Source organism: Seriola aureovittata, chromosome 14, assembly GCF_021018895.1.
Source record: "Seriola aureovittata isolate HTS-2021-v1 ecotype China chromosome 14, ASM2101889v1, whole genome shotgun sequence".
In the NCBI taxonomy this organism is placed as follows: domain Eukaryota; kingdom Metazoa; phylum Chordata; class Actinopteri; order Carangiformes; family Carangidae; genus Seriola; species Seriola aureovittata.
In genome coordinates, this window is record NC_079377.1 from 24,262,501 (window position 1) to 24,277,500 (window position 15,000).

At 42.8% G+C, this 15,000-nt stretch overlaps 1 protein-coding gene across 4 annotated transcripts in view; it reads right to left on the reverse strand.

The window, feature by feature from the left end:
* atrnl1a (attractin-like 1a) overlaps positions 1 to 15,000 on the reverse strand; it is a 219,055-nt gene that overhangs the window by 92,303 nt on the left and 111,752 nt on the right. For all 4 annotated transcript variants that reach the window (XM_056394524.1, XM_056394523.1, XM_056394522.1 and 1 more), the window contains 3 exons: positions 14,740 to 14,834; positions 14,136 to 14,214; positions 11,697 to 11,854 (listed from right to left, as the gene is read on the reverse strand). In XM_056394524.1, coding sequence (XP_056250499.1) covers positions 11,697 to 11,854; positions 14,136 to 14,214; positions 14,740 to 14,834 — 332 coding nt within the window. The remainder of the gene's footprint in view (positions 1 to 11,696; positions 11,855 to 14,135; positions 14,215 to 14,739; positions 14,835 to 15,000) is intronic.

Below are 15,000 nucleotides of genomic sequence, written 5' to 3' on the forward strand. Positions count from 1 at the left end.
ATCAGGCCGGAGGTGGCTGAAATTAACAGTTACACATCTTAAACTGATTATGAATCGACTATATTTTACATCTGCAGAACATTTTTTATTTTGCAGAAAGCAACAAAAACACTCTTGACTATACATTCTGCAAAATTTCAACAAGCTCTTACGTAACTTGCCCCCCCACCCCCCACCCCCAACCTGTGTTATAGAGCAGCATGTGGAACTGATGCAATAACTGTGGATGAACATCTTTCTTACCTAGGGCCAATGTTCAGACCTCTTACATAAGGCCAACAATTTTATTTTCTGCCAAATATATTCTCACATGTTCTCTATCACCTTCTCTGACACGCAAACACTAGGAATACAATGCGAGCCACCGCCGCGGTTTGTAGGTTATTATGAGATTAGCCTGCGAGGAAAAGGCTTCTGGCCTTTTGTGCTCTCCGGTACTCTGCAGCACTTTGTTCAATTGAACTCCACCAGAGCGGCCGGATGCTACAGCAACACTGAAATCCACTGACTGCACCATCCATCATCGGGTTTTTCTGTGCCGGGACGGCGGCGCAGTGTGTGGCCCCCGTGCTGTTCAGAGCCCACAGATCTGAGGCGCGTCGACTCCAACGGCCTGAAGTTAAATAAAAAGGTAAAATGTATAAAATATAAAAAGGTTAAATAAATAATTAAGTGGGTTGCGATGCAGAACTCCCACGCTGATCTCTCAAAACATGGACGAATAACTTACAACTATCTGTGTGCTAAACACCTAAAGGGCATCAGTAACTGACCAGCTGCAGATCTATTGGACTCATATACATCCAACATTTCTGCATGTTCAGTGTGTGTGTGTATATATATATATATATATAAATATATATATATATATATATACATATACACAAACAAATATATAAATATTCACAAATACATCTTCTCATGGATCAATGCTTCAAAGAAAACGCAGGAAAAGTGTAAAATATGGACCTTTAATTAAAGGGCACGATATGTTGTTAAGTGTTAAATATATCTCAACATGCTTCAAAATACAACTCCATAATCTGTCTTCAACAGCGGCCGTGTGTGTGTGTGTGTGTGTGTGTGTGTGTGTGTCAGTGTGTGTGTGTGTGTGTGTCACAGAATGTGAGATGCACCCTGCTGCTTCAGAGCAAAGTTTTGGCTTTCAGCTATGGAAAAACTCCTGAAAAGCCATTGTAGTCCATGTTTAAACTCCCTCATGTTAAGAGGATTATTTATCACAGACATAATTGATTTTCCATTCACTTCTCTGCCCTGTAGGAACGACACGAGGCAGAGTTTCTGCGGGGATGGGCTCACCAGCTCCCCCCATGTCGTGTTTCCTACAGTTGGAGGAAGACGTTCGCACCGAGACAGGTAACACACTAGGACACGACCCAAGACAACCGGGTTCACAGGTGAAGATGCAGCGAGGGCTAAACTCTCACCGCAGTTTACCGTCACTGCTTTTAGCAACTCCTACCGGTCGGTTGCAGGTTGCATCAGTTGTTAACTTTGAGTGCGACACACATTAACCCGCATCACGTCATTTGATGCCACAGCGCAGACAGAAGCTGTGACGCGTTTCAACGCTGCAGCGCGACACTGGCTCACGGAGATGAGACGACAAGCGTCGACCCGAGGCGACGCGGCCGGAGCTCAGGCTTAAGCAAGTGTGCAGTTGTTTGTGACAAGAGCCATACCCTGTTAGGTGTGTGTTGCCCTGAAGGAAATGAGAAAATAATTAGTCAAATAATTTAAAATAAAACAGCCTTAAGGTCGTGTTGCAATATAACAAAGAAAAGGAACAAAGCTCCAGTTAGTGAACTGTTGACGGACTGTTTGTCGGCACCTTCACAATAAAATAAGAGACTATTTCCCCAGATCAACCCATGTGAGCAGAAACAACTTGTGTAGGTGTTTCCTGATCTGCCACCTCTGGGATTACAGAGGTGTAACGACGTGGCGTGGTTTTAGTTCAGGGTTAGATTTTAGGTTTAGAAAAACGTCCTCACCACAGGGACACGATGTGACCGAAGCTCAGTCTCCTGCGTCAGAATAAAGCTGCGTAAAGTGGATGAGGAGAGAATCCAGCTTCATTCACAGACTCAGAACTCGATGTTCAGTCAACCCTGCTAACGTCACACGCTTCGTTTCAGCAAACGCAGCGACGTGTTGAGACGATATAACGATGTGACGTTGCACCTCAAGCTTGTCATCAAGCAGAAACACAGGTGGTTTTTTAATGTGCAGGGTTTCTGCCAGTTTACAACGAGCGTTTACTGTTAATGTCGATTAACACAAATAACACAACTTATAATAAATAGTTTTGTACATTATTTTAATAATGAAAAACATGACCGCCTTGAGTTTAAATCTGCAGCGCGTTAGAACAGAAGCCGACACCGGATGACGTTCAGGTCGACAGCATCGCTGCGTTCGAGTGAAACATCACTTTTGAAACGTTTTTGTTGTTTCAACGTCAAGTTTTTCTCTGTGGAGCGTAAGTTGTTAATAAGGCTGCAGTTTAACTTTAGACGTCTTCAGACATTTTTCAGTGAGCTGCTTCATAAGAAATCAACCCTGTCAGACAGACCTGCACTTTACTCATTTTCATTTTACGCTGAGAGGTGAGAAGTCTTTCTATTTCACTTTTAATTGGCTTTTAAAAAAGCCCTCAAAGTCTTTGCTCTTTCCGTTCAGAAACTTTAAGACAATGCGAAGGTGGTACAGTTGAGGCCACTGCTGAGCAAATTAGCACGTGACATCACCTGATCCCCGTGACAGGTGGACGGCCAAAGATCCTTTTTTTAAAATCAGTAAAACCCCCGAGCAGCGCTGCAGCTCAGAGGGCCAGTAAAACGTCACAACAGATCCGACGGCAGTACATTTCAAGCGTGTTCGACATGGGGATACCTTTAAATGGCACTAATAGCAGGAAAGGCTGCGTCTTTGTCTCCGCTGAATCCTCTGAGACTAGCTGGGAGGGGAGGAGAGAAAGAAATGGGGCAGAATAGGCTTTAAGAGGTTTACCGGCATTTGTGTGGCAGGTAAAATGGCCTGACGGTGAAAAACCTGCAGAAAAGCTGATTGTGGTCCAGAGGGACGCAACATTAATACAGGCATCAGGGAGAAAAGAGCCTGGCTTTGCATTCAGGCTTCCAAGGCAGCAATTTACATCATTACCCCCTGACAATATGAACAGTTATTATGGATGTAGACACACACACACACACACACACACACACACACATCGAAGAAGAAAATACATAAACTGCAAATAAACTGATAAACAATAAACATACATTATGCTCAAAAATTAATGCAACTATCCATGACAAAACAAAACAAAACAAAACAAACTGTGAACATTATACTTGATGTAGTAAAGTCACACACACACACACACACACACACACACTTTCCAGTCCCACGCCAACTCCAGCCAACAGCCATCATTTCAATTTACAACAACTGCAGTCGTTAAAGACGACGATAATCAATAAGCTGTTTAGGCCACGCCCTTCCTCCCCTCCTGAGCCACACCACTGCAGAGCCACCCACACACACACACACACACACACACACACACACACACACACACACACACACACACACACACACACACACACACACACACACACACACACGTCCCCTGATAGTCCTGAGAAACCTGCTCTGCTGGTGTAATGTTCAGCTCCTACTGACACTGTGTCACTAATAAATGATAAGAAATTCATTCTATGCTAATTTTCTAACGCTACAATTTTTTTTATTTGTTTTGTCAAAAAAAAAAACTAAATTCTGTTTGAGAGAAAAAGTTTTGCAGGATGGAAATGTTGCTTTCAGTGGTAGAAGAAGTTTCAGAGGAATTCAGATCCACGTACGACAATATGTTAAATAATTCACTTATGTTAAAGTGGTCATCCACTAAACGCTGCTGAATAACAACAAACAACAAAAATAAATAAATCATTAAAATTGCAATAAGAGGAGTAAACACAAGTTATTGTTATTTATTAATGGCATTTCACCCAGCTCCAGGTTTTCTGCAGGCAAAAAATAAATAAGATTAAAATGACTAAACAGTTAAATCTATCACATCATTTTAAAACGGAGAGGGTCAGAGTCAGTTCGCAGTGCAATCGTTTTAGTTCAGTTTTGACACGTGCGACTTCCTGTCAGCTCACGTCACATGTGATGAGTAACAATGAGTCATTATGTCTCCTGACGTCCTGACGGCAGAATTAAACCTGTAAAGAAGCCAGAAATGATCAACGTCCCGGAAAGTCGCGACGGTGATGAGGACGTCAGAGCTGAAAGCCTCAGTCTCCTAAGAACAGGAAACACTTGTTAACCCGCGCTCGTGTCTAATAAAGTTTTCTCCTCTTGGAATTTAAGAAGGTTTGTGAGACTTTACAATCATCTCAGCCTCCAGAAGCTTTTGGGAAACAGGTCCCAGATGGATACAGAGCAGAACTGCTCAGAGTTACACAGTCTGAACTCAGTGGACACGACTGAAACGTAAACTCGCCTCTAAGATTTAAATGACTGTAACGTTAGACATGTACATGTGGCTAATGTTAATAAGCCAAGTGTTTAATGCGGAGACCGGAGCTCCTGCAACACAGTGCGATGACTGCAGCCGCTGACACGGAGCTACGTTCCCATACATAAAGGCAGCTATAAAAAAGGAATTACTACAGATGGGAATTGTGTAACGCACAGAGAAATAAACACCGAAACAACCCGCGCAAACATTACGGCACAAACACAAAAACAACAGCAGTATTATTTTTCTCCGGGCCGTAATTGTTGTGAGATCAGGGGGTCAAACTGACGCGCAGGATATTCTTTTTTTAATCTTGGAGCTAGAAGTCCAATTACGACAGGAAGGAGTGTGAGAGTAAGAGAGAGGGACCGAGGGAGGAGACAGAGGTAGAAAGAGGAGAGGAAAAGGAATGATGTAAAGAGGACTCCAAGGACCCCGGTTCCACAGACTAGTCATTACTGAGGGGCCGGTGGTGGCCCTCTGGGGACCCGGCCAGGAGCTGTGACAGCAGCGGGGCCGCCTTTTATGTCCTTTTATGTCCGCTTGTTAAAACACGGAATGAAAGGAAGTGTTGTGGCTAATCAATAAACAAAAAGGGCGAAAAAGGAAGAGAGGGAAAGAGAAGTGAGTGCAATGAAAAGAAAAAGGGGGGAGGACTGGGAGGATCTGATTTAGGAAAAGATGGCGGTTTTGGGCTACAGTCAGTTATAAACATGTGGTTTAAGGTTAAACAGCGATCGTCGTCGTGGTTAAAGGACGCAGCAGCGACAGTTTGAAACAGGATTCATCAGCTACGAGAGGACTTACTGTAAAAACTTTGTTGTAGGTGGAAGGAGGGAAAACGTGACAAACCAACTTTCCCATTCCCTCTAGGAAAGTGTTTCCAAACTTTTGACTGGTACTGTATAAATTTAATCCTGCCAATTACTAGTATTACAGTCTTTAATTTCCTGAAATCAATAATTATAATTAATTAATACAAAGACTGAAGAGTATCCAAATATTTAAGTTCAACATTTAGGGGATAAATAAAGTTTCTATCTATCTATCTATCTATCTATCTATCTATCTATCTATCTATCTATCTATCTATCTATCTTCAGAAGAATTGATTATAACTGATGCAGGTTGAGCTACTGAAACAAAAGGCTGGTGTTTTTCTATAAGATCTGTTGATTAGTATTTTTCATGAAGCTTATTTTGTCTTTGGGGGGTTTTTGTGTTTTCCCTCCCTTCCGTCTAATTCTACAGTTCTCTTTTATACGATGACTTTTTGTGTGACATTTGGGATCTTACTAATCACTAATAATGTTTGGAACTCACATATTTACACGAGCATGTTAACAAAATGTATTTGTGCATCTTCCAGGGACTGAAATGTGTTTACAGCGCACTCTTCCTCAGCATCTGCATATTCATGAGGACCTAATGACCAAAGTGAGGCAGTTGCCAAGTGCCGCCTCCACCTACATGGTATGCAAATGAGTGCAGCTCTGCCATATGTGTGTGCACTTGTTAGGAGAGCACACAGATGTAGCTCCTTTTAACAGGTGCTTAAGACCCACTTCTGCATCAATCTGCAGCTCAAACACCGGTAACAAACTGCAGTGAAAACACAACACGCCGACGTGATCCCACAACAGTCAGAGCGACTCCCCCGCAACTCAGCATTTTAACATTTCCTTTATTCAAATCCATCTAAATATTCTAAATAATCTCAATATTTTTGATGGGATTTTACGTTTCACAATTTACAAGACAAGGCTGAACTTAATTTCACATATCAGAGAATAATTATTATTTCATTGAGAATAAAAAATATGTATGTATGAAATAATATAAATATTCTTCCACCAGCACAGCAGAATTCATTTACAAGCTAACTGGCAACATGCTAATGCTAACTGGACGTTAGAGGACCAATGTGTAGAATTTAGAGAGATCTTCATTAGCTCCATTAGCACCGCGTATCTACAGTAGCCCTGAATGGACAAAACACCAAACAAACACTAAATAGCATCAAGCAACTGAATATTTTTTATGACTGACTGCAGATCATAACTTATACTCATGGAGCAGAGGAGTGTAAAATAAATCTCTCCATCCCCTCAAATATATACGTGTCAAAGTTCACCGAAGTTGAGCACAAAGCAAAAGCTCAACACTGATTTGCAAATCCATTAATTTCACTGAAACCCCAAATTTCTCAGTTATATAGATGTTGGTGTGACCCGGCTCGGACACACACCCTGCACTTATTCCCACATCACCAGCCTAATTCTGCCTGATGACTTCCTGTCTGTCTGTCCGGTTAAATGAGCAGCACTCAGCCTCTCTTCTTCTCTTTCAGCCTATGGAACATGACACCGCCTCAATGAGATGCATGAGATAGACCCTGCTCCTCCTCCTCCTCCCTCCTCTGTGTGTGTGTGTGTGTGTGTGTGTGTGTGTGTGTGTGTGTGTGTGTGTGTGTGTGTGTGTGTGTGTGTGTGTGTGTGTGTGTGTGTTAACCATTTCAACTGCTGGTTTAATCCAATAAAGCACACTTTGTCACTGATGTGATCAGAGAGGGTGTTTATGTGTGTGTGTGTGTGTGTGTGTGTGTGTGTGTGTGTGTGTGTGTGTGTGTGCCAGATATCTGATTAGGAGAGGCATCCTATTTAATGATGGCAGGCGCAGAGGATAAATAAGTGACTGAGCGCTGAGCGGCAAATCAAATCAACCGACCAATCACGCCGGGGCCCCGAGTTCGTCTGCAACAAAATGGCTGCTCACCTCTGACAGGGGGCTTTTAATCAGCTGGCCTGCACGCTGTGATGCATGGAGGGGCGTGGAGAGGGAGATGAGATGAGGACAGACGGAAACGGACTCGAGAACGACTGCGTGTCGATCGGCAAAAGCAAAACTACAAACGAGGAGCTGCGGGTGAAAAGAAAAGAAAAGTAGTTCCTCGTACAGAAAAGTCTGTTTTGTTTCCTGCTGTCAATTTTAATCAAGTGTCTCCGAAACATTAAGAGTGCAGACAAAGGGGGCCGTCGATCCTCAAGTTATTACTGTTCTTTCTGGTTTAGATAAAATTCTCTGCTAAATTATAAACAAGGACGTTGAAATCAGAAACGGTTACGGTCTGGAGTTATACAACTTCTGGCTAAATTAACAGTTAGCTCTTTCAAAAACAAAGATGAAGAGAGAAACTGGGTCATGTTCCCATAATGTTTGTGGGGCTCAATCAATAAAACATGACTTCTTGATTAGAAACGAATCCGGGCCAGTCCTGGTTTGTGGAAAAAATGATGTCAAATGGAACAAATTACAGCGATGATCTATATTTGTTTCTCGCACTTATTTTTGATATTCTAACTGTTTTTTATTCCATATGTTTCCTATTGAATTTATAGACTTCCATAAGGGAAACCACTTCTGGGCGTAAACGGCGAAGTCTAAACAAATACAACTTTCAAATGAGGCATTTATGTGCAATTGATCTTTACTATTTCCTGTGAAGTTAAAGTGGGAGTATGAAGGAGCTTTTATTCTGAAACAGGGACATAGATTTGTTTTTATAGCCCATCATTTCTGAAATAAAGAGCTGACAGGATCCTGAATAACGTCTGTGATGTGATGCTGTAACTCATGCACACACGCACACACGCACGCACACACACACACACACACACACACACACAGACATTTAAACCAGGTTCCTGTTAGCGTGGTGTCACGAGGAAGAGCGAGGACGAAGGTGCAAGGTCAGCGTGACAGAACCGATCAAAATCTATTCCAGCAGAGCGACCGATCCCAACACCTCGCTCCGCCTTACAACCAGCCCTCCGGTCCCCGGGGGCTGACGTCAGCACGCCGCTGGGGGGGGGGGGGGGGGGGGGGGGGGGGGGGGGGGGGAAACACTCACAGGTCACGCTAGGATGTGTGTGTGCATACACTGTATGTGTGGTTGTTCAGGAGTTTCTACCTGTGTGAGGACTTTAACCCGCTGAGTGAGGACATACTGCAGGTTAGGACACGACGGCCTGTCTGCACACAGGGTGTCAGGTCGGGTTCGGTTGACTATATTCATCTTTGTCCGTCTTTCTTGTGCCAGAAATTAATATGAAGTGACATTTAAAACGTGCTATGATGCGAATGTAAAGCAAATCCCACCTTGTTGTTTGAGAGGAAACTGTACAACACCATTTAAAGTGATAAAAAATAGATGAAACCAAAGTGTTTGTTTAAGACATAAACCACAAATAAATAAATGTCCTACAGTTACTCACAGGCGTTTAGTTGGACATGTTAATATTCTAAAACAGCAGCTGGTTTCTACTGGATCTTCACCTCAGCAAATATAAACACACATCACACCTGTTATAATAAAACACAGCAAGTAAATATCCAAAAAATAAATAATAAGATAATGGCTCCACAAATCATGTCGCACAGTGTAATGTAGAGCAAAGGAGTCCCTGTGTATTACAGCAGCACTCGACAACCACTCTGTGTATCCGTGTGTGTGTGTGTTCACGCTTCACTGCCATGAACAATAACTTGAAATCTGGTGCTAACACAGGCTGCCAGACTTTCACACATCCGCGGCTAAAGGGTCAGATCAGTGAGATCATGTGAGAGAGAAGATGATCTCTGATGTTCAGCGTCCAGCAGCAGCATCAGGTGAAAGTGTTTCTCACGGAAACCGCTGATACGCTCAAGTCTCCGCTTCACGGTTTGTCATTTACAACATGTTTCAACTCTGTCGTGAAGTCAGCCGTCGACCTTGTGAGGAGAAGAAGGAATGAGGAAAGGTCACAGGGTCATTAAAATAAATGGAGGTTTGTCCCGTCGGAGGTGTGAATGTGATCAGAAGAACTGGCACAGGAGACATTTTATCCCGAGGAAAGCTCAGTTACAGGTTTATGGAGACACTTGAGGGAATCGTCAGGGGTCGACCATGAAGGACCATGAATATTTACAGCAGATTTCATCACAGAACTGTCAGCCATTTTGTTTTGTTTTTTATTGATCGGGGAAATGTCAGGGAGCCATCAAAATCACTGAAATCAAAAACCAACCAATCCACATTTCCTGACAATCATTGGAGACGTGCGGCGCTCGGTCTCTTCCTCTCTACGTGTGTGTGTGTGTGTGTGTGTGTGTGTGTGTGTGTGTGTTCACAGGTCTATTAGATCAAAATGCATCAGGCCGGGTCATTACCAATCCTCAGGACAATTTCTCATCCTCGACCTGCGTTCTGGCGTCGGAAATCACCAAGGTCACAAGACCGAACACCGGCGAGTGCTTCTCATGTTACGCACGGGCACGTCTGACACGGCCTCATCGTGGTAATTATCATATCGCCTTTCAACCAGCAGATATATATATATACGCCGCTCTGATAATGCAGCATTAATGGGAAATGCTTATGAGGGCGGCGATCGATGGACAAATGACCCGTAAAACGAGGTGCAGGACACTTGGCGACAAACGCTAAATTATGTTTCCAAATAGATTCCAAATAAGAAAAATAAAAGCGCCCAACATTTCCATGGTGAAGTTAATGTTTTCAGTTTTCACCAAACTTCACAGTGAAAGATGATTTCAGATTATTTTTTAACTTTCCTTTAACTTTTACCTGAACGCTTTGTAACGCAGCAGCTACTGTCGTCCTCCCCACTCATCATCCTTCTGTCCATCCCTCCATTTATCACTCGCACCCGTCCTCTGCTTTACGTCTTTCTCCCTCCAATCTGTCAATTAGTCAGTCTCCATTTTCTCAACACCGGCCGTTTTGACTTCGACGGCAGTCCCAACATCGGTTAACCAGCCAGCCCGTCTTCACTCTCCCCTAATCCCTCCATTATGTCACTTCTTGACTCCATTCATCAGCGCACCCCCCCCCCCACCACACACATCCCGCACGACAGTCATCTTAAAATATCACCGCTAAAAGTCTACTTCAATTTAACGGATCATAAGGCTGCAGCTTGAATATTTAGTGTGTGTGGCTGCCGCCTGGAGATTTAATCCGGTGCTGCATAATTGATGGAGAGACATTGGAAAACTCACAGATCATTAAATGTGATAGCAGATTTGCCAAACATTTTTCAGAATAGTTTATGCTCAACGTCTTGTCAGGGCGATATGTTTTGCACAGAGACAAACCGGAGACGACGACGGCGATGATGATGATGATGATGATGATGATGCAGAACCGTTCGTTCCTCCAAACGCCTTCACTGACTTTACTCCTGCAGGAGATTCAACCTCACGGCTGTAACTCCCCTTTGTTGGTTTCTACAACATTTCAGACTTTTAATGAGACGCTCGTATTAAACTTCCATCATTTTAACACCAGAATCTCTTCGAACCTTGAAACTTGCATCAATAAAAAGACAAACTGCTCATCTTGTTCACGCGATAAAAAGCAGTTTTTAACCTGTGCACCGTGCAACAAGGTGATTTTGTGAGTAAAACAAGTGTCACAGTGAAGATAATAAACTTTACTGACCCTGGGAAATTTTATTTCTACCTGAATTCTCAGAGATTTCGTCAAGTCGAGTCGTTCGTACAGATGAATGAATTATAGAGATTTGATTTTAATATTCACGTGGACGCTGACAATCTGCATTTATCACATTATCAGACTCGGTTTTAACCACACCCCCAACATTGTTCTGATGTAGTTAATGAGGTTCTGAATGCTCGTTACTCCTGTGATACTTTAGCCCCTCTCAAATTGATCACCTTGTTGACTCGACTCTAACGCCTCTTTTGAAGTAACAGAAGAAATGAAGGACGAAAACAGGTTTCCTCTCAACTCGGGCGGACAGAGTCAAAGCTCTATCGATCCATGTAACCCTCCAGCTCTCGCTAATAAACGACTTCATGAGCTTCTTTTATGATAAAACTCGAACTATTAAGAGACTAAACTCGCCGCCTCCTGCCTTCAGCCGACACCGGTTTATCTCCAGTCGACCTTTCTGAAGTGACTCTTCATCCAAACCGTCAACTTGTCTCTCAAACAGGTCAAACGTTGTTGTGAAAGACTGAAAACGCAACACAACAAACCTTCCTTTTTCTCAGGTTCAGACTCGTTAAAGGTCGTTTCTCCCGTTCACATATCAGCGCTTATCCACCCTGAGCCTCTTACCTGGATCTTGATCGGCCAGGTGAAGTTGGACACGTAGACGTAGAAGGTGATGTTGTGGTGAAGCCTGAAGTTGAACTTCTCGCAGGAGAGAGAGTCTCGATGCTCCTTGATGTTGGTCCTCGCTATGATGGGCATCTCTTCGCCCGAGATGGTGCCGGCTGTCGGAGAGCAGAATGAAACAAAGTGGAAAAAAGTGTTTTAGAAAAGAAAGAAACTTCACAGACGACTGTTTCATGTCTGTGCAGCTCAGTGTGTGTCAGCTCTCATGAGCGTTACGGGACAAACGGTGATAAGCCGCTGTCCGCCCACCTCCCCTGCTTTGTTGAATCAGGCCACTTTTGGGCCGATGTCAGCGGCCGACCTTTAGCCACAAACATGTTTTCTCTTTAAGGTTATTCCCCAGTGAGTTACATACACATATCGAATTCTGTCGGGGCGCGATAATCATGTTCATCATCATTTATCACACACTGATAAAAACTTTCTCCACATGGCCTCCCCCCCTTCACTCTGTAATATCCAACATGAGGCATAATTACCGACACTCGACTGAAAGTAAAAGCGACATTTAAGATGCGTTAGGATGTCAAACAAAAAGCCGGAGAGGAATAAGTCGCCCTTTAGGAAGGAAACTGAAAACCCAGCAGCCACGAGAGAGCAGCACAATGAGAGGCGAGCGGTGACTCATCCTCCGAGCTGTTTTCTTTCAGTGTGAACGTCTCCGTAAAGATTTTTTACACAGGAGGTATGAAGTGAGCAGTTTCAAGAGGAAAAAGTCTAGATTTCAAAAATAAAAAGTCAATCTCAAGGAGGCAAATTAACATTCAGAGGCAAAAGTGTTTTCATGACACCTCGCAGTAATTCTTCTCTCGGCGCTGAAGTGCTCTGATTTCAGTATCCTTCAGAGCATTATCAGGAGTTCTGTGTTCACGGCCGAGTTTTTCCCGACACTGTGAATAAAATATTTCCACCTCCTGCTTTATCAGGGCCATTAAACACGCTGTAATAGACTGCACACAATCGCACACGCTGAAGGCCCACAGTCCCAAACTGAGGAGGCTCTGGGCCCCAAGACACCGCGAGTGTGAAGGCAGAGTGCTTTTATCTTAATTGAAATCAGGAGGGAAAATGTATAAAAAAAAAAAAAAAAATGCCCTAATGCCAAAATTCAAAACAGCCTATGATGTGTTTTGTCAGGAGGGGGAATCCCCAGGAGGCGAAACAAGAAGTGGATCTGACCATTTTACTTAAGGACACAGCTCGGCCACCAAAAAGGATCCTGACTGTGAGATATCTTCACACACAGGAAGCTAATGACACAGCTTTAGAGACTGACTAAACAATCAACCACTGAATCTAACTTCACATCAAATTACATTTTATATTAAAGCTCACTTTCTATTTAATTAGACACTACTGAAACGTCAAAGAAATGTCCTATTATAAAGACTGATGGCTTTTTTTACATTTTTTATAAAGGTCCCATCCAGTGTAAAGGTCTCTGTCCATGTGTAGTGTGATTATAGATCAGCTCTAGCTTCTATATTAATACTGTGAAAGTATCAAAGCCTCAGTCCACAGAGAAATGCACACAGCCTGTATTCAGAAACTGAGCCTTAAAACCAGCCGTCAGGACTTCTGGAACTTTGTGATGTCACAACAAAGCAGTCACCAAGCCCCGCCCACCTGGACCCACCATCCAAACCTTTGCAGGATTTTGGTTTCTCTGAGTGTTTTTACCTGAAATCTGCTGTATTTGTACTGGATCACTCAGAAAACAGTCAGCCAATCAGAAGAGAGGCTCAGAGCCTCCTCTCTTCTGATTGGCTCACCGACCTGTTGTTACTAGAGCTGCAGAGAGAAGCCTGAGAGAGGAGATGTGAAACTACACTGAGATGAACCACAAATATATCTTCTCATGGATCAACACTTCAAAATAAAAGACAGAAGAAGAAGAAAATATGGGACCTTTAAATAAAAGATTGCTTTTAACTGTTTTTAGCTACATTATTATATGTTCCTTACTAACTTACCTTTGACAGAATTTTAAATGTAATATGTCTAAATATAGCAGTGATGATCTGCTACTTTTCTTTGACTGATGTGATGATAAACTGCATATCGTTTTGGGCTGTGAGTTTAGCAAAAACACTTAAAGATGTAACGTTGCGCCGTGGAAAACATGTTTTTTTTTTTTTTTTTTACATTTCTCTAAACAGTTGATCATTTAATCAAAGAAATAATCTGCGGATTAATCTGTGATGAATATTTTAGTGTCAAACAAACGCAGTCGTGAGGAGATGTCTAACCAGCTGGAATAAAGAGAGAGCCAGTGTGGGTGTACACTGGTCCCTGCTGGGAACTTAACCTCTTCACTGATGATGCAAACAGGACAAAATACCTTAGAGACAAGTATAAATATATGAAGTCGATCTCTACCTGTTGAGCTTAAGGACCAGGTGATGTTGAGGTTGAAGTTGTTGGAGGCGTTGATGGACATGTCGAGGTTTTTGTTGGCCTGCGCAAAAAGAAGAAAGAAGCACATGCAAGGTGGAGTTACTGAGAGAAAAACAAAGCGACACTGATGCTGATGCTGATCTGAAGCAGGTGGAAGTGGAACAGCGCAGCGAGAGTAAAACGACGGAGGTTTAAGATGCATTCACTGGTTTTACTTACTCTCCTCCAGGTCTGCTGATCTTTTACACTTTGTTTACACTCACAAAGAGCAAGAGAATTCTTTGTTAAAGCCTTTTTTTTTTTTTTTTAACTTTTAACCGACTCATCTTCACTTCTCGTGTCACCTGCGGCAAAATCTGAATCCATGGGCCTGTTTTGGCATCGCTGCATTGATTCTGCCTGCAATGCTGCCTCTACTTCTGAGCTGTATCTGAACACACCTTTAGGCGATGAGAGGGAGAAGTAGGTCTGATAAAAGTCAAGAATTCTAGTCTACTGTGTGTGTGTGTGTGTGTGTGTGTGTGTGTGTGTGTGTGTGTGTGTGTGTGTGTGTGTGTGTGTGTGTGTGTTTGAGGTTGTGCGTTACCTGTTCAGGTGTAGCCATGAAGTTGATGGCGGTGTAGTAGCGGTCGTCTTCCTGAAGCAGGCTGAAGGTGAACTGGTAATCAATCAACAGGTTGTCTGGGCAACGGAGAAAGACACAAAGAAAAACATGATGCAGTCTATTATATATATATATATATATTATATGTTACTGCTTTATTGGCATGAAAACCCTCCACCAGTCAATGATCTTTGACGTGTTTCAACAATAATAATAATAATAATAATCTTTTTGTTGGGTTTG